Genomic DNA, 22,840 nt, shown 5'->3' with positions numbered 1-22,840 from the left:
ATTAGGTTTGAATAATTAGCCATCCATCCATCCATCCCCTGCCTAGGTGCTTCACCACTATGCTATATCTGCTCCCCATATTTCGCGTATTAATTGCTTTCATTAGTAAAAGCTGTTAATTGAATAACAATTCATGGGACCAATGACAAGCGTCAACCTTCACACAAAGTGTTCGTAGCAACTCCCTGGTGTGTTCGGCGCGGCGATAATGAAATAACGTTTATCAAATTGGAATTTTGTGTGTTCAACTATGTAATGATGGATATTATTATAAGACCTTGATTAGATTATCGGAACGATTCATTGACGCATTGAAATGCATTAGTTTACTGTGTTTAACAGGTGGTCAACATCTGGTTATAATCACATGCTATGGAATCAGACTGGCTGCGTAAATGTGTTCTAATGAACCGCCGTCAACAAACAGTGCTGAGTTGATTCACTCTGCCGCAGCAAGGTTGGATAGGTTGGGTTTGGAACGCTGCCCACGCCTCTTCCTGTCACCTTCACCTTCATTCGACCATCGCTATGGAAACGACTTCTCTGGTTCCCCCCTCACATAGGGCTTTCACACCGGCAAAGAACCGTGCCGGTTCGCGTTCGGAAACCTCCGAACGTTGGCGCTGTCTGGCGAACGAGCCTGCGTTCATACCAGTGTATCTGTTCATACCAGTGTATCGTTCATACCAGTGTATCGTTCATACCAGTGTATCGTTCATACCAGTGTATCTGTTCATACCAGTGTATCTGTTCATACCAGTGTATCGTTCATACCAGTGTATCGTCCATACCAGTGTATCGTTCATACCAGTGTATCTGTTCATACCAGTGTATCTGTTCATACCAGTGTATCGTTCATACCAGTGTATCGTTCATACCAGTGTATCGTTCATACCAGTGTATCTGTTCATACCAGTGTATCGTTCATACCAGTGTCTCGTTCATACCAGTGTATCGTCCATACCAGTGTATCGTTCATACCAGTGTATCGTTCATACCAGTGTATCTGTTCATACCAGTGTATCGTTCATACCAGTGTATCGTTCGCCAGACAGCGCCAACGTTCGGAGGTTTCCGAATGCGAACGCGAACCGGCACGGTTCTTTGCCGGTGTGAAAGCCCTATCAGTCCCACCAGGAGGTTCTGGAACCATCTAGAACCTGCGTCAGTCAATCAATCAATCAATCAAACTTTATCTCTATAGCACGAAGTTAGTCATACATTGAATGCAACTCCAAGTGCTGAACATAAAAACAATAGTAAATAAAATACTATTGTGACGATTGGATACTCCTACCACTAGGTGTCAGTAGAGGTCCTTGTTATAGGACAGGACCGGAGATGATGTAGTGGTAGTGACAGGACAGGAACTAATAGGTACTAGGTAGATGGAGTTGATGTAACCAGAGCACGTGAATAAAAGTTATAAAAAGATTCTCATTGAACTGTTTCTCATTGAACGACACGAACAACACATGGTACCAGGAGTAAAACAGTGCAAGATACAACTGTGAAATGCGACATGGATTCAGTGAAGCCACCGACGAGTCTGCAACTGACGGGGAATGTCGACAGCAATTGGCGCACTTTTAAACAACAGTTTCTACTCTACATTACAGCGTTGGGATTGGAAACGAAGCCGGACACCAGGAAAGTAGCACTCTTACTAACAATAGCTGGCCCACAAGCCATAGAACTGTATAACACGTTCGTGTTTGAGGAAAGAGATGATAACGAGAAGCTGGATAAAGTGCTCGAGAAATTTGATGCCCATTGCTCTCCCAAAAAGAACGAGACGTACGAGAGATATGTGTTCCGTTCTAGAATCCAGCAGCAGGGCGAGCCTTTCGATAGTTTTCTGACTGACCTAAAGCTAAAAGCACGGTCATGTAACTTTGCTACACTAAAGGACTCCATGATCAGGGACCAGATCGTAGTTGGTGTGGAGGATAACAAGGTCAGGGAAAGGCTGCTGAGGGAAGCTGAGTTGACATTAGAGGGGGCAATCAAGATCTGTCATGCGAGTGAGCTGTCCCGGATTCACGTGAGGACGTTCGGCGAGATGGCAGCGGGCTCCATGAAAGTGAGTGATGATGTGACAGTTGCCGCGGTCTTCTACAAAGGAAAACAACGCGCACAAACGCAACGGACAGACAGTGAGACGTTCAACTGCAAACGCTGTGGCTCGCAGCACAAGCCAAGGGAGTGTCCAGCTTTTGGTAAGCAATGCTCTCATTGTAAAGGAAATAACCACTTTGCCAAACAGTGCTTCTCTAAAGGGAAAGAGAAAAGGATGGGAAAACCTGTAAATATAGTGGGGGAAGACACTGAAACTGACAGTGACAGTGACCCATATGTTGTTGGCATGGTGGGCTGTGAAGTAGAGCCACAGAAGCAGATAAATGCTGTCAAGCAAGATAAATGGATAGCACCACTGCAAATAAATGGGACTATAGTCACTCTGAAACTAGACACTGGTGCAAAAGCAAATCTAATCAGCATGTCTGACATCAAAGCAATGAAAGAAAAGCCAAAAATTCAAAGAAAAATGCTTGAGCTTAAGGACTATAATGGACAGAGAATTGACTGTTTAGGCACATGCAAGCTGAAAGTAACAGTGAAAAGGAAAGTGCACCACTTACTCTTCTCTGTGGTAGCTGAAGGACTAGACTCACTGATAGGTGATAAAGCATGCGAAGATTTAGAGCTGGTGAAAAGAGTGTACTGCATCAACACAACTGTGAGCACATCTAGTGACTCTGTTGAATCCATAGTGCAGAGCTATTCAGATGTGTTCAAGGGCTTTGGTGAACTGCCATTCACCTATAAAATCCAGCTCAAAGAAAATGCACAGCCAGTTGTGCATGCTGCACGAAGGGTCCCAGCACCATTGAGAGACCGTCTAAAGGAGGAACTAAACAGGATGACAACACTGGGTGTAATAAAGAAGATTGAAGAACCAACAGACTGGGTCAATTCAATGGTGTGTGTGAAAAAGAAAAACGGTGACCTAAGAATATGCATGGACCCAAAAGATCTAAACGAGAACATCAGGCGTGAACACTACCAGATACCCAAGCGTGAGGAAATCACCTGTGAAATGGCGGGTGCAAGATACTTCACAAAGCTTGATGCATCACAAGGGTTCTGGCAACTCAAATTAGAAGAGAGCAGCACCAAATATTGCACCTTCAACACTCCTTTTGGTCGATACCGCTTCCTCAGACTTCCATTTGGAATAATCTCTGCGTCTGAAATATTTCATAGAGCAGTGGAACACATCATCGAGGGGCTGGATGGAGTTCGAGCCTATGTGGACGACATCATTGTCTGGGGCTCCACAATCCAAGAACACAATGAGAGGCTGACAAAAGTGCTGGAGAGCATACGGAAGAATGGACTGAAGCTCAACAGGAGAAAATGCCAGTTTGGAGCTCAGGAAATAGTCTTCCTTGGAGACAAGCTCTCAGCACAAGGTGTCCAACCCGACCAGGAGAAAATCAACGCCATACTCGACATGCCGAGGCCCACAGACAAAACAGGGGTGCTACGCATCATGGGGATGGTCAACTTTATAGGTAAATTTATCCCCAACCTATCAGCGAAAACATCCTGCATCCGTGGGCTCCTGCACAATGAGAGTGTGTTCAAGTGGACCTCCAAGCATGAGCATGAATGGCAAGTGCTCCAGAGAGCACTAACCACTGCACCTGTGCTAACATTCTTCGACCACACAAAGAGGATTAAAGTGTCCACAGATGCATCAAAAGATGGGATTGGTGCAGTACTCCTTCAGGCTGAGGGTGAACACTGGAAACCGGTAGCCTATGCATCTAGGTCTATGACAGAAACTGAGTGTCGTTACGCTCAAATAGAAAAGGAGTGTTTAGGGCTAGTGTTTGGGCTAGAGAGGTTCCACAGCTACGTATATGGCCTCCCCTGCTTCACTGTAGAGACAGACCATCGTCCATTAGTCGCTATAATCAAAAAGAATCTGAATGAGATGTCACCAAGAATACAGCGAATGATGATGAGATTGCAAAGATACGACTTTGGACTGATCTACACACCAGGAAAGCATCTAGTACTCGCTGACGCACTCTCGCGAGCACCAACAGGGGACAGTGTCAGTACAACTGAAGAGGATGTTCAGAGGCATGTGAACATGGTGTCTGCTGTGCTTCCTGTATCAGACTCCAAGTCCAGACAGATAGCTGAGGAAACAGCGAAAGACACAGAGCTGCAACAAGTCATCGACAACATGCAAAATGGATGGCCTCCAGGTTCCTGTCCACAGTTCTTCCATGTCAGAGGTGAGCTGAGTGTAGTCTATGGGCTGCTGTTGCTAAAACACGACAGAATCATCATCCCAAGAGCTCTGAGGCAGGACATGCTACGGAGGATCCATGAAGGTCATCTCGGTGTCGCAAAGTGTAAAAGAAGGGCGAGAGATACTGTCTACTGGCCTGGAATCAACAAAGACATAGAGAGACTGATAAGCAGGTGTCAAACATGTCAGGAGCATAGGAACAAGCAAACCAAAGAGCCCATGATAGTAGCTGATGTGCCAGCAGCACCGTGGCACAAGGTAGGAATGGACTTGTTTCATCTCAAAGGAAGAGACTATGTAGTAGTCATTGACTATTATTCCAACTTCCCTGAAATGGCACTGCTAGCAAACATGTCATCAGCCTGTGTCATAACACACACAAAATCGATCTTTGCCAGACATGGCATACCACATACCGTTGTGTCTGATAACGGACCATGCTTCAGTAGCGGAGAGTGGAGAGAGTTTGCAGAACAGTACGACTTCAATCATGTGACCTCCAGTCCTCTCTATGCACAGTCTAATGGAAAGGCTGAGAAAGGAGTCCACATTCTCAAGCAACTCCTGAAGAAAGCTGCTGACAGTGACTCAGATCCATACCTTGCTCTACTCAGCTACAGAGCATCACCTCTTGAGTGTGGACTGTCACCTGCTGAGTTGCTCATGAAGAGAAAGCTTCGTACCACACTGCCGAGTTACTCACAGCAAAGAAGACGTCCAAAGCTGAAACAAAAGCTACAGCTACAGAAGATGAAGCAGAAGTCATTCTATGACAGAACAGCCAAGCAGCTTCCACCACTCTCAAGCGACGACACAGTCAGGATTCAAGGTCCTGATGGATGGAAGACAAAAGCCACTGTTCTTGACGAAGTCGCTCCACGGTCATTCACAGTGAGAACAGAAGAAGGACAAATCTTCAGACGCAATCGCCGCAGTCTCCTAAAAACTCCAGAAGCTGTTCCAGAGCTCAGTGAAGCCTGCAGTGAGTCTGAGCCCATCCGTCCACTTCCAAGTGACTGTAACACAGACAGATATACTGAACCACACACTGACACACACATGTCAAGTGAACCTGTGATAAGAAGATCCACAAGACACATCACAAAGCCTGATAGACTGAACTTGTAAAAAAAAAAAAAAAAAAAAAAAAAAAAAAGACAATAAGCATGAATGTGTAAGAATGTGTTTAATGTTTTGAGTTGATATGTTATACATATAAAAGAAAGTTTAAGGGTTAGTTCATAGTAAACATGTTTGGTTGTGTGTTTCAGTAAAATGCTTTAAGGACATAGCTGCAGTTAAGATTGTAGCTGATACCTGTAATTTGTGTAACTTGAACTGTTAGCTGTTTGTTATTTTTCTTACCTCAAAGAAAGGAGGATGTGACGATTGGATACTCCTACCACTAGGTGTCAGTAGAGGTCCTTGTTATAGGACAGGACCGGAGATGATGTAGTGGTAGTGACAGGACAGGAACTAATAGGTACTAGGTAGATGGAGTTGATGTAACCAGAGCACGTGAATAAAAGTTATAAAAAGATTCTCATTGAACTGTTTCTCATTGAACGACACGAACAACACAACTATAACACAATAAAACAAGAGGTAGGAGATAGGAAGTGGATAAAATACATCCATACAATAAAACAAGAAATGAGAGAAAAAGTGCAAGATAGAAGTGTTGAGATAAACGCTAGATGAAAGCCAGGCTAAAAAGGTGTGTTTCAAGCTTTCTTTTAAAGATATCCACACTCTCTGCCACTCTCAAGTCCTCCGGCAAGCCATTCCACAGTCTGGGGTCTTAGTGGCTAAAGGCCTCGCCATGGGTCTTAGACCGGACCCCTGGAACAACCAAGAGACCAGTACCAGAGGACCTGAGAGATCTAGAGACCAGTACCAGAGGACCTGAGAGATCTAGAGACCAGTACCAGAGGACCTGAGGGATCTAGAGACCAGTACCAGAGGACCTGAGAGATCTAGAGACCAGTATCAGAGGACCTGAGAGATCTAGAGACCAGTACCAGAGGACCTGAGGGATCTAGTGGTACACATGTACCAGAGGACCTGAGGGATCTAGTGGTACACATGTACCAGAGGACCTGAGGGATCTAGAGACCAGTACCAGAGGACCTGAGAGATCTAGAGACCAGTACCAGAGGACCTGAGAGATCTAGAGACCAGTACCAGAGGACCTGAGGGATCTAGAGACCAGTACCAGAGGACCTGAGGGATCTAGTGGGTACAGATCTTAAAACCATGTCCGACATCTAGTCAGGAGCGAGACCATTTAGTGCTTTATAAACCAATAAAATAATCTTAAAATGAATCCTACACCTAACAGGTAGCCAGTGTATCAGGGTCCCCATCTCCAGCCCTCCACGGTTACCTTGGTTACGTTCAGGGAGAGGCTGGTACAGGTAGAAGTCGGAGGACACACACATCATTGCGATGCACGGAATGGAATGTAACCGACTGTTACTGTTACTGTACCGCTACTGCCTAACTGAATCACTCCTGACTATCCTCACATCTCCTCCTCACACTCACATGTAAGACCCCTCCCCCCTCCACAGTCCAACCAACCAATCACACTTAGTCCTGCTACGACTGTTCGTCCGTAACAGACACACCATCACCATCATCATCATCATCATCAACACCATCAACGTCGTCCTCGTCTGGCCTTATTAACCCTGGACAGACCGCCTCGTCTCCCTGCGCCTTCGGCTCGCGGGGCGCCTCGAAGGACCGTGTTATGACAGCGTTGTTGTTGCTACGACGGCGTTGCCATGACAGTGTTGCTATGACGGCGGCGTGCTAGCGATGATTAATGGAGCGGTCGCGGCCGGCTCCTACGGTCCTCCGCCGACTACGCCACTCACTCGCCTCAATTAGAAGCTCTGAAGGTCACGACGACGCGCAGGCTACCCATCATTACCATACGCATAATCAATATCCATTATCATTGATGCTGGGGGAGGGGGGGAGGGGGGGTTGGGTGGGGGGGACATCCCTTCACTCCGTGTTGATTTGGATCATCCGTGCTCCGCGCGGAAGCGCCTGTCGGTAAGGGTTAGGGTGGCGGGCGTGAGGGGGGGGGGGTGGGGCGAGGTGGTCTCCCAGAGACTCTCCGGTCGTGCGTTGACCCCTGACCCCCCGCATCCCCGGCCCTCCTGATAGAGACGGAGAGATAAACGGGCGTTTGTTTACCTAATTAGGATGGATGGAGTGGTATTTAGGCTTCATCAGGCTAGCTTGGCTGTCTGCACGCACACATACACACACACACACACACACACACACAGAGACACACACACACACAGAGACACACAGACAGAGACACACACACACACACATACACACAGAGGCACACACACACACATACACAGACAGCATACTGTACATGCCCGCACACATACAGATGCACGCACACACTCACACACACACACACACACACGCGCGCGCGCACACACACAGTGCAGGCGGTAGGTAGACATACAGCACAGTGACAACCAGACGTGAGATGTCACTAAACTCATCCTTCAACAGAACAGCCGTCTCACAGGAACAGTCATCTCACACACAGGAACAGTCATCTCAGAGGAACAGCCATCACAGAGACAGCCATCTCAGAGACAGAGACAGCCATCACAGGAACAGCCATCTCACACACAGGAACAGTCATCTCAGAGGAACAGCCATCACAGAGACAGCCATCACAGAGACAGAGAACAGCCATCTCACAGAGACAGAGAACAGCCATCTCACAGACACAGAGAACAGCCATCTCACAGACACAGAGAACAGCCATCTCACAGGGACAGAGAACAGTCATCTCACAGAGACAGAGAACAGCCATCTCACAGGGACAGAGAACAGCCATCTCACAGAGACAGAGAACAGTCATCTCACAGACACAGAGAACAGCCATCTCACAGAGACAGAGAACAGCCATCTCACAGAGTCAGAGAACAGCCATCTCACAGAGTCAGAGAACAGCCATCTCACAGAGTCAGAGAACAGCCGTCTCACAGAGTCAGAGAACAGCCATCTCACAGAGTCAGAGAACAGCCATCTCACAGAGTCAGAGAACAGCCATCTCACAGACACAGAGAACAGCCATCTCACAGAGTCAGAGAACAGCCATCTCACAGAGACAGAGAACAGCCATCTCACAGAGACAGAGAACAGCCATCTCACAGACACAGAGAACAGCCATCTCACAGAGTCAGAGAACAGCCGTCTCACAGAGTCAGAGAACAGCCATCTCACAGACACAGAGAACAGCCATCTCACAGAGTCAGAGAACAGCCATCTCACAGAGACAGAGAACAGCCATCTCACAGAGACAGAGAACAGCCATCTCACAGAGACAGAGAACAGCCATCTCACAGAGAACAGCCATCTCACAGAGACAGAGAACAGTCATCTCACAGAGTCAGAGAACAGCCATCTCACAGACACAGAGAACAGCCATCTCACAGAGTCAGAGAACAGCCATCTCACAGAGACAGAGAACAGCCATCTCACAGAGACAGAGAACAGCCATCTCACAGAGACAGAGAACAGCCATCTCACAGAGAACAGCCGTCACAGAGACAGAGAACAGCCATCTCACAGAGACAGAGAACAGTCATCTCACAGAGACAGAGAACAGTCATCTCACAGAGTCAGAGAACAGCCATCTCACAGAGACCAGCCATCTCACAGAGACAGAGAACAGCCGTCTCACAGAGACAGAGAACAGCCATCTCACAGAGACAGAGAACAGCCATCTCACAGAGAACAGCCATCTCACAGAGACAGAGAACAGTCATCTCACAGAGACAGAGAACAGCCATCTCACAGAGACAGAGAACAGCCATCTCACAGAGACAGAGAACAGCCATCTCACAGAGACAGAGAACAGTCATCTCACAGAGACAGAGAACAGCCATCTCACAGAGACAGAGAACAGCCATCTCACAGGGACAGAGAACAGCCATCTCACAGAGAACAGAGAACAGCCATCTCACAGAGACAGAGAACAGTCATCTCACAGAGACAGAGAACAGCCATCTCACAGAGACAGAGAACAGTCATCTCACAGAGACAGAGAACAGTCATCTCACAGAGACAGAGACAGCCATCTCACAGAGACAGAGAACAGCCATCTCACAGAGAACAGAGAACAGCCATCTCACAGAGACAGAGAACAGTCATCTCACAGAGACAGAGAACAGCCATCTCACAGAGACAGAGAACAGCCATCTCACAGAGAACAGAGAACAGCCATCTCACAGAGACAGAGAACAGCCATCTCACAGAGACAGAGAACAGCCATCTCACAGAGACAGAGAACAGCCATCTCACAGAGACAGAGAACAGCCATCTTGTGGCCTGCAGGGTGACGTACTGCTGATGACTCATTATGACAGGGGGGTTTTCTTCATCAGGTCACATGGTCAGGAACAGCTGAGGGCTCTACTCAGTTAACATTAAATCACATGGCTCTGATGCCATGTGTCAATCAGATTGTCGTGACTTTTTCCACTGTCAAAGGTCTAGGAGCTAGGGGTTAGGAGCTAGGGTCTAGGAGGGTCTAGGAGTTACCATCTAGGAGTTAGGGGCTAGGAGGGTCTAGGAGTTACCATCTAGGAGTTAGGGGCTAGGAGCTAGGGTCTAGGAGCTAGGGTCTAGGAGGGTCTAGGAGTTACCATCTAGGAGTTAGGGGCTAGGAGCTAGGTTCTAGGAGCTAGGGGTTAGTAGCTAGGGGCTAGGAGCTAGGGGCTAGGAGTTAGGGGTTAGTAGCTAGGGGCTAGGAGCTAGGGTCTAGGAGTTACCATCTAGGAGCTAGGTTCTAGGAGCTAGGGGTTAGTAGCTAGGGTCTAGGAGCTAGGGGTTAGTAGCTAGGGGTTAGGAGCTACGGTCTAGGAGCTAGGGTCTAGGAGTTAGGGGTTAGTAGCTAGGGTCTATACGAGCTAGGGGTTAGTAGCTAGGGGTTAGGAGCTACGGTCTAGGAGTTAGGGGTTAGTAGCTAGGGGTTAGGAGCTACGGTCTAGGAGCTAGGGTCTAGGAGTTAGGGGTTAGTAGCAAGGGTCGAGGAGCTAGGGGTTAGTAACTAGGGGTTAGTAGCTAGGGGCTAGGAGTTAGGGGCTAGGAGCTAGGGGTTAGGGGCTAGGAGCTAGGGGTTAGGAGCTATGGTCTAGGAGCTAGGATCTAGGAGTTAGGGGTTAGTAGCTAGGGTCTAGGAGCTAGGGGTTAGGAGCTAGGAAGAGGGAGAGAGAAAAGGAGAGAGAGAAGGAGGGAGAGATGGAAAGAAGGAGAGGGGAGAGAAGGAGGGAAAGAAGGGGGGAGAGGAGAGGGGAGAGAAGGAGAGAGAAGGAGAGAGGGAAGGAGGGAGAGAAGGGAGGAGAGGAGAGGAGAGGGGAGAGAAGGAGAGAGAAGGAGTGAGAAAGAAGGAGAGAGAGAAAGAGAGGGAGAGAAGGAGGGAGAGAAGAAGACAGAGAAGGAGAGAGGGAAGGGGGAGAGAAGGAGGGAAGAGAGGGAGAGAGAGAAGGGGAGAGAGAAGGAGAGAGAGAAGGAGGGAGAGAAGGAGAGAGAGAAGGGAGAGACAGGGAAGAGAAGGCGGGAACAAAGGAGAGAGGAAAAGGAGGGAGAGAAGGGGAAGAGAGGGAGAGAGGAGAGAGCGAAGGGGGAAGAGAAGGAGAGAGAAAAAGAGAGAAAAGGACAGAGAGAAGGAGAGAGAAAAAGAGAGAAAAGGAGAGAGCGAAGGGGGAAGAGAAGGAGAGAGAGAAGGAGAGAGAAAAAGAGAGAAAAGGAGAGAGAGAAGGAGAGAGAAAAGGAGAGAGAGAAGGAGAGAGAAAAAGAGAGAGAAGGAGAGAGAGAAAAAGAGAGAGAAGGAGGGAGAAACGGAGGGAGGGAAGGAGAGAGGCAAGGAGAAAGAGAAGGAGAGAGAAAAAGAGAGAAAAGGAGAGAGAGAAGGAGAGAGAGAGAAGGAGAGAGAGAGAAGGGAGAGAGAGTCATGACATTTCTCTCAGCAGGAACATGCAGTCTCAGCAGGACGGGGAGTCTCAGAGACAGAGGCTGGTTGTTATCGGTCTCCAGAGAGACGCTCCAGCTAAGCATAATTAAGCAAATCTGATTAGAATCAAGCTTGACTTCTTCACTTGACTTTTAATGAATGCAAATCGAGCATCTACATCCCTAAGATTAATTTCAGTCAATTAAAAAAAAAAAAAACAAGAGGATTATTGGGAAAGAAAGTGGAGAGATGGAGAGAGTGTGCGAGAGAGTCCTTTGAGCAGAGAGAGAGAGGGAGAGAACAGGGAAGTTTTCTTTCTCCCTCCCTCCTGTCTCTACTTCTCCTCTTCCTCCTCCTCTTCTTAATAACATGGTCTCTGGAGGCAGCCCCCCCCCCTCCTCTCCCCCTCTCCCCCTCCCCTCCCCCTCCTCCCCCCTCTCCGTAGCCTTAGATCCTTATCAGTATGATGTTCCGTGAAAGCTTCTGTGAATTCCGATGTGAAATGAGGTGGAGAGAGAACACTCTGGCGACCACATCTAAGAGAACATCGTCAGGGCATCAAAGCTCTCTCTCTCTCTAGTAGTAGCGCTCCGCAAAACCCTCGCACCCTTTCATTCTAGTCCGCCCAGTTAGGGGAGTTGTGTGTGTGTGTGTGTGTGTGTATGTGTGTGTATGAGTCCTCTGGTGCCTTTATATTAGCCTACACCCGGGACAGATTTGTGGGAGATTAAGTTTGATGATAGGGTAAAAGAGGTGATGTTAGTGCTGTAGAAACAGAGGGTTTTATACCCAGTGAGACGCACAGTAAAGACTACGGTGGGCCTACTTATCTGGGTTGTTCCCTGTGCCTGTCCGTTAACTCTGTGTTCTATGTGCTCATGTTATTTGAATGAATGAATGAATGAATGAATGAATGGACTTTATTGTCATTGCTACAGTACAGGTACCAAACAACGAAATTTAGGAGGGGTGGCTCCCCTGGTGTTAGGAAAGGGGAAAAAAAAAAACTTTTAGAAAAAGAATAAAATCACAAGAAGGTAAGGAGCTGGTTTACATAAATAAAGGCTATGTACACAATCCACTGTACTATACTGCACAGATAGTCAACTAGGGTTGTCATATTGCACAAAAGTATTTTTTCACGTTATTTAAAGTGTCACAGTTTGCAGGCTTGAAATGTACATGTTTGTGCCTCAGCACTAGCTGCCATACAATCCGTCCGGACTGTCCTGGGCCCAGAACTTAGGCCTTTGCTGTGTTCAGGGCCTTGACGGCCCTGTGGTAGAAGCAGTTCTTCAGTCTGTTTGTCTTAGCGGCCGGGGTCCTGTACCTCCTTTTCGAGGGCAGCCTGATAAAGTGTACGTGCCCAGGGTGGGTCGGGTCCCTGGAGATCTTGGAGGCCTTCCTGAGACAGCGTGTGTTGTACAGCTCTTCCAGAGAGGGGAGGGGGGCGCCGGTGATCTTCTGTGCTGTTCTCACGACTCTCTGTAGCGCGTTTCTCTCCGCTGTTGTGCAGCTGTAGAACCAGTTGCAGATGCCGTAGGTGAGGATGCTCTCCACTGCGCCGCGGTAGAAGGCCACCAGTATCTCCTGCTTGTTGTGTTCTTTCCTGAGGCATCTCAGGGTGTATAGCCGCTGTTGTGCCCTCTTGATGGTGCCTTTTGTGTTGTCCTTCCAGGCCAGGTCATCCCGCATGTGATGTCCCAGGAATCGGAGGGTTAAGCAATATCACACGAGAGGGAGTGCTGTTATACTGAATATCAGCAGGGCTGTGATTGGGTCGTAGGTACAAGGTCGCAGGCTGATATTCAGTATAACAGCACGACCTCCAGTGTGATATTGCTTTTATACAACAGTTCTACAGCGCCATTTATTAGTTAACAGTAATAAGCGACAACAGATTATGATTTGTTTGTTTATTTAATCATTTATTTTGGCTCCGTCAACCAAAAATTGTTCCGCAACTGGACTGTTGCCTATTAACCTGAACACAAACATCTGCAGGCTAGCTACTTTGTATTAACGGTCATTTCGGAGTGATACATATAGTTAAAAGTCCCAGTGCTGTTATACTGTGTATCAGCACTCATGGAATGCCTCTTGTCCAATCAAATTACTTGGTCGGAACTAACTGTTATATAACTGTTGTTAACTCTGTGTTCTATGTGCTCATGTTATCTGTTGTTAACTCTGTGTTCTATGTGCTCATGTTATCTGTTGTTAACTCTGTGTTCTATGTGTCATGTTATCTGTTGTTAACTCTGTGTTCTATGTGTCATGTTATCTGTTGTTAACTCTGTGTTCTATGTGTCATGTTATCTGTTGTTAACTCTGTGTTCTATGTGTCATGTTATCTGTTGTTAACTCTGTGTTCTATGTGTCATGTTATCTGTTGTTAACTCTGTGTTCTATGTGTCATGTTATCTGTTGTTAACTCTGTGTTCTATGTGTCATGTTATCTGTTGTTAACTCTGTGTTCTATGTGTCATGATATCTGTTATTAATTCTGTGTTCTATGTCTCATGTTATCTGTTGTTAACTGTGTTCTGTGCTCATGTTATCTGTTGTTAACTCTGTGTTCTATGTGTCTCATGTTATCTGACTGTCGTTAACTCTGTGTTCTACGTGCTCATGTTATCTGTTGTTAACTCTGTGTTACGGACTGGATCAAGTGGTCAAATGTGGTAGTACCCCAGAACAGACAGACACAGAGGCTAGGGTAATAATAATAGTATTTATTAAAAGGGGCTAGGCAGAGAAGGGTCGTAGGACAAGCGGGGGTCAGGCAGGAGGGGATAGTCGGCAGGCAGGCAGGGGCTTTAGGCAGGAGGGGGTAGTCGGCAGGCAGGCAGGGGCTTAGGCAGGAGGGGGTAGTCGGCAGGCAGGCAGGGGCTTCGGCAGGAGGAGTAGTCGTTAGGCAGGCAGGGGCTTCGGCAGGAGGAGTAGTCGATAGGCAGGCAGGAGGGTAGGCAGGGCAGGCAGGCAGGAGTGGACACATAGGATCAGATTGATCAAGCATCAGACGGCAGGTTGCGGGGCCTTTTATCCAGGTCTCTCCTCCTGAGATTGTAGACACCTGCTGGAGCCGGCGCAGCTGTCTCTGATTGAGCCTGATTGGTCTCACCGAGCGGCGCCGAGGTGGAAGCGAGTGGAGCCGAAGCGGGACCGAGCGGCGCCGAGGTGGAAGCGAGTGGAGCCGAAGCGGGATCCACAACAGTACCCCCCTCCTGACGGGAGGCACCGGACGACCGCCCTGGAGCTTCCGGGTGGGCCCGGTAGAACTCGTCCAGCAGAGCCGGATCAGCGAGATAGGACGGGGGCACCCAACTCCGGTCTTTGGGGCCGTAGCCCACCCAGTCTACCAGACACTGGAACCCCCGTCCCCTACGGCGGACGGCCATTAGACGGTCCACCGACCACACAGGGTCGCCATCCTCCAGGACCTGGGGGGGCTGGAGCAGGGGGTGACAGGGGGCTGGTGGAGAAGGGTTTGAGGAGGGACACATGGAACACCGGGTGGACCTTGAGAGCGGCCGGGAGGTTCAACCGCACCGCAGAATTATTGATGACGCGGTCGACGGTATAGGGACCGACGTAGCGTGGGTTAAGCTTACGTGAGGAGGTCTGGGAGGTCTGGAGGGATAGGGCCCGGGCCAATAGCCAGACCTTCTGGCCAGGTCGATAGGCCGGGGCCGGCACCCTCCGCCGGTTGGCGCATCGACGGGACCGCTCAGTGGCTCGCAGCAGAGCGGCCCGGGCAGTTCTCCAGATGCGCCGACACCGGCGGAGGTGGACCCTGGTGGATGGGACCGCCACCTCCAGCTCCTGTTGGGGAAATAGAGGCGGTTGATAACCAAGGGAACATTCAAAAGGGGACATACCTGTGGCGGAACTCTCCATGGTGTTAAGAGAATACTCCACCCTAGGCAGGTACTTGGCCCAGGAGGCGGGGTTGCTAGTGGTGATGCACCGCAGAGCCGTCTCCATGGCCTGGTTGGCTCGCTCAGCCTGCCCGTTGGATTGGGGGTGGTACCCGGAGGTGAGGCTAACCGTGGCCCCAATCCCCTTGCAGAAGGCCTGCCACACCTTGGAAATGAATTGGGGCCCCCGGTCGGACACAATGTTGTAGGGGATCCCATGGAGACGAACCACATGGAGAGTGAGGAGCTCGGCCGTTTCGGCCGCGGAGGGGAGCTTGGGGAGAGCAACGAAGTGGACCGCCTTGGAGAACCGGTCGACAATGGTCAGGATGGTATCCTTACCCCTGGACATGGGGAGGCCCGTAACGAAGTCCAGGGCTATGTGAGACCACGGCCGACCGGGGATGGGAAGGGGGCACAGGAGACCCGCAGGCGGGCGATGGGAGGCCTTGCTTCGGGAGCAGACGGTGCAAGCACCCACGAACTCCCTGACGTCCCCCAGGAGAGTGGGCCACCAGAACCGCCGGCTGATGAACTCCGCCGTCCGGTGGACGCCGGGGTGACAAGCGAAATGGCTGGAGTGACCCCACTCTAGCACTTGTGCCCAGACAGCGGGGGGCACGAACAGCCGGTGCCGAGGTCCGTTGCCAGGGTCGGGTTGGGCACGCTGGGCCTGCCTTACCACCGATTCGATGGCCCAGGTGACGACACCCACCACTCGGGCTGGGGGAAGGATGGTGTCCCGGGTCTCCGGAACCTCAGGGGGCTCCCCCGGGAACAGCCGGGAGAGGGCGTCAGCCCTGACGTTCTTGGACCCCGGGCGGTAGGTGAGGGTGTAGTCGAACCGGCTGAAGAAGAGGGCCCAGCGTGCTTACCTGGAGTTCAGCCTCTTCGCCGTCTTCATATAGGTCAGATTCTTATGATCTGACCACACGAGGAACGGCAGCTTCGCTCCCTCCAGCCAGTGTCTCCACTCTCCGAGGGCGGCCTGGATCGCCAGAAGCTCCTTGTTTCCCACGTCGTAGTTTCTCTCGGCTGGGTCGTAACGCCGGGAGAAGTAGGCGCAGGGGTGGATCTTCTGGTCCTCCTCCGACCGCTGGGAGAGGACGGCCCCGACACCCGTGTCGGATGCATCCACCTCCACAATGAATTGCCTTGCTGGATCGGGGTGGGCCAACACCGGCGCAGTGGTGAAGAGGCCCTTAAGGGCAGTGAAGGCAGCCTCTGCCTCCGGGCTCCAGGAGAACGGGTGAGCAGTGGAGGTGCATGCGGTGAGGGGGGCCGCCACCTGGCTAAACCCCTTGATGAACCGCCGGGTAAACCCGGCGAACCCGAGGAAGCGTCGGAGTTGGGTTCGGTCGGTGGGCCGCGGCCACTCTACCACTGCCTTGATCTTGGCCGGGTCCGCGCGCACCCGCCCCTCTTCCACGACGAACCCAAGGTAGGTAACGGAGGTGGAGTGGAGGGCGCACTTCTCTGCCTTGACATAGAGGCGGTTCTTCAGGAGGCGCTGGAGGACTAGTCGAACATGCTGGTGGTGTTCCTCCATGGTCCGGGAAAAGACCAGGATGTCGTCCAGATAAACCACAACGAAGACGTTGATCATGCCCCTAAGCACATCGTTCACCAGCTCCTGGAAAACCCCGGGTGCGTTGGATAGGCCGAAGGGCATCACAAGGTACTCAAAGTGACCCAGGTGGGTGTTGAAACCGGTCTTCCACTCGTCCCCCTTCTTGACCCTAACCAAGTGATAGGCGTTCCGAAGGTCAAGCTTGGTGAACACCCGGGGTGAGTGAGTGGCTCGAAAGTGGAACTCATAAGGGGGAGTGGGTATTTATTTTTAATGGTGATATCATTCAATTTGTGAAAATCAATACAGGGCCTCAGACTACCATCCTTCTTCGCCACAAAGAAGAAGCCCGCCGCTAGGGGGGAAGACGATGGTCTAATTACGCCTGAGGCTAGGGACTCGGCAATATAATTACGCATCACCTCCTTCTCCGGGACCGAGAGGTTGTAGAGACGACCCGTGGGAAGGGCTGCCCCGGGAAGGAGGTCGATGGGACAATCATAAGGCCGGTGAGGGGGAAGTGAGAGGGCTCGGTCCTTACTAAACACCAGGGCGACGTCGTGATGAACGGAGGGGACACCGGTGAGATCCGGGGGAGAGACTACGGGCCTGGGACGGAGAATGGGCGGGGCGCAGACAGTTGGCATGACAAGCAATGCTCCAGCCCAAAATCCGCCCAGTGGTCCAGGAGATGTGCGGATCGTGTCTCTCTAACCACGGCCTACCTAACACTAGGGGTGCAGTGGGGGCGTGCAAAACAAGGAAGCGTGCTGTCTCCACGTGATTACCAGACAGAGTGAGGGTGAGGGATTCAGTGCTGTGAGTAATTTGACCCAGGGAACGCCCGTCAATAGCCTGGGGGGACAAGGCTCTGTCAAGGGGAACGAGTGGAATACCAGCCTGACGAGCCAGAGTAATGTCCATGAGGCATTCGTCAGCCCCAGAATCAATAAGAGCGCTGACGGACAGGGACTCCTTACCCCAGGAAAGGGTGGCTGGGAACAGGCGGTTGAGGTCTCCGTTGGGCTGGGGGAACGAGGCACGGCTCACTAATAATCCCCCAATTAGTGAGCCGGGTCTTTTGGGCGAGCCGGGCACGTCCGGAGAACATGTCCGGGCTTCCCACAGTATAGGCATAGGTGATCCCGCATCCTCTGCTCTCTCTCCTCCTGAGACAAACGAGACCGGCCAATCTGCATAGGCTCCTCCCCCGACCCGGAGGAGAAAGGGGCCGGGGGCAGCATGGGGACACGAGGGGGCAGTGCAGAGCGGGTTACCGCAGAGCTGGGGATAGTGGGCGTACGGCTGGAACCAGGATGCAGGGGAACCGTGGAGCGTGGGTTGCGCTCTCGGTGGCGCTCCCGCAGTCGCTCATCCATGAGCAAGGCCAGGGTGACTAGCTCGTGGAGCGAGTGCGGACGGTCCCGGACAATAAGGTCCTTAATCGCCTCGCTCAGCCCACGCCGGTAGGCGCAACGGAGCGCCACGTCTCCCCACCCGCTGTTCGCGGCGAGGACCCGGAACTCGACGGTGTACTCGGCAACGGACCTGGGACCCTGCAGGAGTCCTAGCAGCCTACTGGCTGCGTCCTCGCCGTCCGTGGGGTGGTCAAAAACAAAAAGGAATTCCTGACGGAAAGCCTCATAGTCCAGAGCTAGCTGGGGTTCTCGGCCAACGACTGCTATGGCCCAACTGAGTGCCTTGTCAAGAAGGAGGGACATAATAAAAGCAACCTTGGCCTCCCCCGAACCATATCTGGAGGGTTGGAATCTAAAAAGGAGTTCGCACTGGGCAAGGAACCCCCTACATAGGTTAAACTCCCCTCCAAATGCCCTAGGGGTAACGAGGTTGGGCTCGGGTCGGGAGGGAGCTAGATCAGGGGGAGCTGGGACTCCGGGTTGAGCACCAGGGGGAACGGGGGCCGCAGCCCCTCCGGGGAGCGCGTCCAGCCTCAGTTGGATTGAGTTCACTGCTGCCACCAGGGTGTTCATCTGCGCGGCGAGGGACGCGAGCACAGCGGAGGTGGCGGTGGATGAGCCCTGGAGCTCGGCGATGTTTCCTTGGACCGAGGGGAAGGCTTTGGCTAACTCGCCCTGAAGGGAGGCGAGCTGGGATGAGTGGTCTAAAACTAATTTAACTAAGGGGAGGGGAATAGGCTTGGGCTCTAACCCGGGGGTGTGGCCGTCCGCCTGTCCTGGGATACCGCCTTGACTCATTTTGGCTTAATCAATCTGTTACGGACTGGATCAAGTGGTCAAATGTGGTAGTACCCCAGAACAGACAGACACAGAGGCTAGGGTAATAATAATAGTATTTATTAAAAGGGGCTAGGCAGTGCCCCGCGGTGGTGTAGCAGTCTAAGCACTGGCCACTAGTGCAAGTTGCCCACCGGGGACTGGGATCGTATCCCAGCTCGCCAGATCCGGATATGGCTGGGGCACACACGGGGAGCGACATATTGGGCGGCCGCTCCCGAGGGCGGTATAGGAGTAGTTCCGGACAAGGATCCGTCGCGCAACACCGCCCCCGTCTGGTGCTGGAGTAACGGTACTGGGCTCGAGGAGCCAGTCAGCTAGTCTGCCTGGCGCCCTCCTCTGGGACTGCCGGCCACGGGGTCGTGCGGCGGATCCTACGCAATAGGCAGGGGATAATTGGCTACCAAAATTGGGTGAAAAAGGGGATAAAATCTGAAAAAAAAAAAAAAAAAAAAAAGGGGGCTAGCCTGATTGGTCTCACCGAGCGGCGCCGAGGTGGAAGCGAGTGGAGCCGAAGCGGGACCTTGCGGCGCCGAGGTGGAAGCGAGTGGAGCCGAAGCGGGATCCACAACACTCTGTGTTCTATGTGTCATGTTATCTGTTGTTATCTCTGTGTTCTATGTGCTCATGTTATCTGTTGTTAACTCTGTGTTCTATGTGCTCATGTTATCTGTTGTTAACTCTGTGTTCTATGTGTCATGTTATCTGTTATTAACTCTGTGTTCTATGTGCTCATGTTATCTGTTGTTAACTCTGTGTTCTATGTGCTCATGTTATCTGTTGTTAACTCTGTGTTCTATGTGCTCATGTTATCTGTTGTTAACTCTGTGTTCTATGTGTCATGTTATCTGTTGTTAACTCTGTGTTCTATGTGCTCATGTTATCTGTTGTTAACTCTGTGTTCTATGTGTCATGTTATCTGTTGTTAACTCTGTGTTCTATGTGCTCATGTTATCTGTTGCTTGTTGTTTCTGTGTTTTCTGTTTTTCCCATATTGTCAGCGTCTTTGAGCCCCCAAAAAGCGCTATATAAATACAATTTATTATTATTATTAGTAGTAGTAGTAGTAGTATTATTAGTATTATTATTATTATCTGTGGGTACATTCCAGCGGGAATTGAACCCACAACCTTATGAACAATCGGAAGATATTGTATGGTGTGGTGTGTGTTCAGTGTGACATTTGTACTGCTCACACACTGTCTCCTCTCTGGGGTGTGGGGGAGGAGGAGGGGGGAGGGGGTGGGGCTCAGAGCAATTTAGGGAACAGGTTTAGGGTCAGGGGTCAAGGTCAGGGTCATTTGGCTGGCCCTGCAGAAGTATGTTGTATTATTCAGTGTGTTAAGTGCTCATCTGTCAGAGTCAAAGGGAATTCTGCGCTATATTTATTTTCTGTCGCTTGGACTGCGTTAGAGAGTCACTAAAAGGGGCGTCTGTGTCTCAGGAGGTAGAGCCGCCGTCTAATGATCACAAGGTTGGCAGATCGGCGGTTCGAGCCCCGGCTGGCCACATGTCGAGGTGTCCTTGAGCAAGAAACTGAACCCCAAATTGCTCCCAGTGAGCGGGCCGGTGACTTGCATGGTAGCTTGCCGCCATTGGTGTGTGAATGTGTGTGTGAATGGGTGAATGAGAGGCCATTGTAAAGCGCTTTGGAATAAGGTGCTATATAAGTGCAGTCCACTAAAACAAAACGGTATTGAAATAAGAATAATCATAATAATCATAATATAACAATGATAATAGCCTAGATTTAATTTAAAAGCGCCTTTCTCAAACCGAAGGACACTGTACAGAAAACAAAGAACAAAACAAACACAAACAACAGTGTATCTCCTCTTTCTGTTATCTTAAAGTTTGTCGCGCCCAGTAGCCGATACCTGTTAATAGCCTACCTGTAGGCCAGTGGCGGACTCAGGCTGTTTGAAGTGCAGGGGCGAAAAGAAAAAAAGGGCACCTGCTGCACGACATGGGACCCCATCACGCGAGAGATAAAATCACTAGTCGCTAGTCAACCCACAGCTTGTTTCGTGAGCCTGCTAACAATGTAAAGTAGTGTTAGTTAACTAGGTAGCAGTGGGGATTACAAAGGGTGTCCTTTTTCCAGGTTAGAGCAGACTGCATTAAAAGCCCTCTCTGACATCATCTGAACATTTGAGAGGGGGTGTGTCTAAAACTGAAATGGATGGAATAGTATGTTTTCAACAATGGGATTGGGAATGAGTATTTTAAACGTTAATGTTTAATCATTGGCAACAATTAATTTTGTCAGTGCAGAACAGTGCAGATCGAGAAACATCTAAATGTTAGCTAGATATTAGCCCATCGGCCCCATGCAAAAACGCAGAAAATATTTGCTGATGGCCATATAATGTGTTTTGAATGTAAGCAGGGTTTAACTATTTGGCAACGCCCCTAGACCTAGAAAGCCTGCCCTAGTAAGCTGCATCACATTGTATCCACTAACAGAGCACTCATTAAGACACGTTATTTAATTTTCTTGCTATGTTTTCCCATTGGAAGGGCAGCCAATAGGGCACGTCCTCTCAATTTCTCCACTCAAAAGGGCACTTTAGCGTGCCGTTTTCAACTATGGGGGCACATGGTCAAGTTTAGACCATTATTAGGGCAGCCAATAGGGCACGTCCTCTCAATTTCTCCACTCAAAAGGGCACTTTAGCGCGAATTTCTCCACTCAAAAGGGCACTTTAGCGCGACGTTTTCATCCGTGGGCGCACCAGGGGGGGGCGGTCGCCCCTGAGTCCGCCCCCCCCCCCCTGAGTCCGCCAGTGCTTTAGGCTAATAATAACGTATGTAATAACGTATGGTTTAAACAGTGTGTTTTTTAAACGAGGTCAACAGATGTGTGGGATGTCTCTTCCAAGAATATCTCCTCCTCCTCCTCCTCCTCCTCCTCCTCCTCCTCCTCCACCTCCTCCTCTCCGGTGTGACTCCTCCTCCTTCTCCTCTCCGGTGATGACAGCAGGCGCGTCTCTCAGTCTCACTCAGCCGTGGGATCGGCGGCCGCGGACCCGTTTCTTCTGCCTGGCGCGGAACTCTTCACTTCCCACCGGCGGACCGTCTCAAAACCCTCCGGTCGCTACCGATCCTTCAGTTTTTTTTTCATTTGTACTTTTTGCACACTTTGACTTTCGATACTTTGATACTTGTTTCGCGTGAGAGAGAGAGAGAGAGAGAGGAGAGAGAGAGAGAGAGAGAGAGAGAAGAGAGAGGAGAGAGAGAGAGAGTGAGAGAGAGAGAGAGAGAGAGAGAGAGAGAGAGAGAGAGAGATGAGAGAGAGAGAGAGAGAGAGAGAGAGAGGAGAGAGAGAGAGAGAGAGAGAGAGAGAGAGAGAGAGAGAGAGAGAGAGAGAGAGAGAGAGAGAGAGAGAGATAGAGAGAGAGGATGAGAGAGAATAAGAGAGACAGAGAATAAGAGAGACAGAGAGAGAGAGACAGAGAGAGACAGAGAGAGAGTGAGTAGTAGGCTACCGTGTCAGCATGGCGTCACCGTCGGCTCTCATGCCCTCGATCCCGCTCGTCCACCCCCCGCCACCGCTCCCGACCTCCCCGGTGACCACCACCACCTCCCCCGGTGACCACCACCACCTCCCCCGCCACCGGTCACCTCCACCTCCACCCCGTCCTCCTCCTCCTCTCTCTCCCCGCCTCTCTCCCTCCCCTCCGGTCTGCCCTCCGGTCTCCTCCCGTTCCGAGCGGACCTCCTCCCGACCAGCCCGGGGGGCGCACCGGGGATCAAGCCGGT

The 22,840-nt window shown here is 50.7% G+C and overlaps 1 protein-coding gene across 1 annotated transcript in view; it reads left to right on the top strand.

Moving 5' to 3' along the window:
• Positions 1 to 22,575: 22,575 nt before the first annotated feature.
• dachc (dachshund c) overlaps positions 22,576 to 22,840 on the top strand; it is a gene marked incomplete at both ends in the record, with an annotated part of 15,287 nt that continues 15,022 nt past the window's right edge. The window contains one exon of the mRNA XM_080539834.1: positions 22,576 to 22,669. Within this exon, the coding sequence (XP_080395960.1) occupies positions 22,576 to 22,669 (94 nt within the window). The remainder of the gene's footprint in view (positions 22,670 to 22,840) is intronic.

The sequence above is a fragment of the Nansenia antarctica genome (genome assembly GCF_963989245.1).
Source record: "Nansenia antarctica genome assembly, chromosome: 9".
Lineage (NCBI taxonomy): Eukaryota > Metazoa > Chordata > Actinopteri > Argentiniformes > Microstomatidae > Nansenia > Nansenia antarctica.
This window is presented reverse-complemented; position numbering and strand designations above follow the sequence as displayed.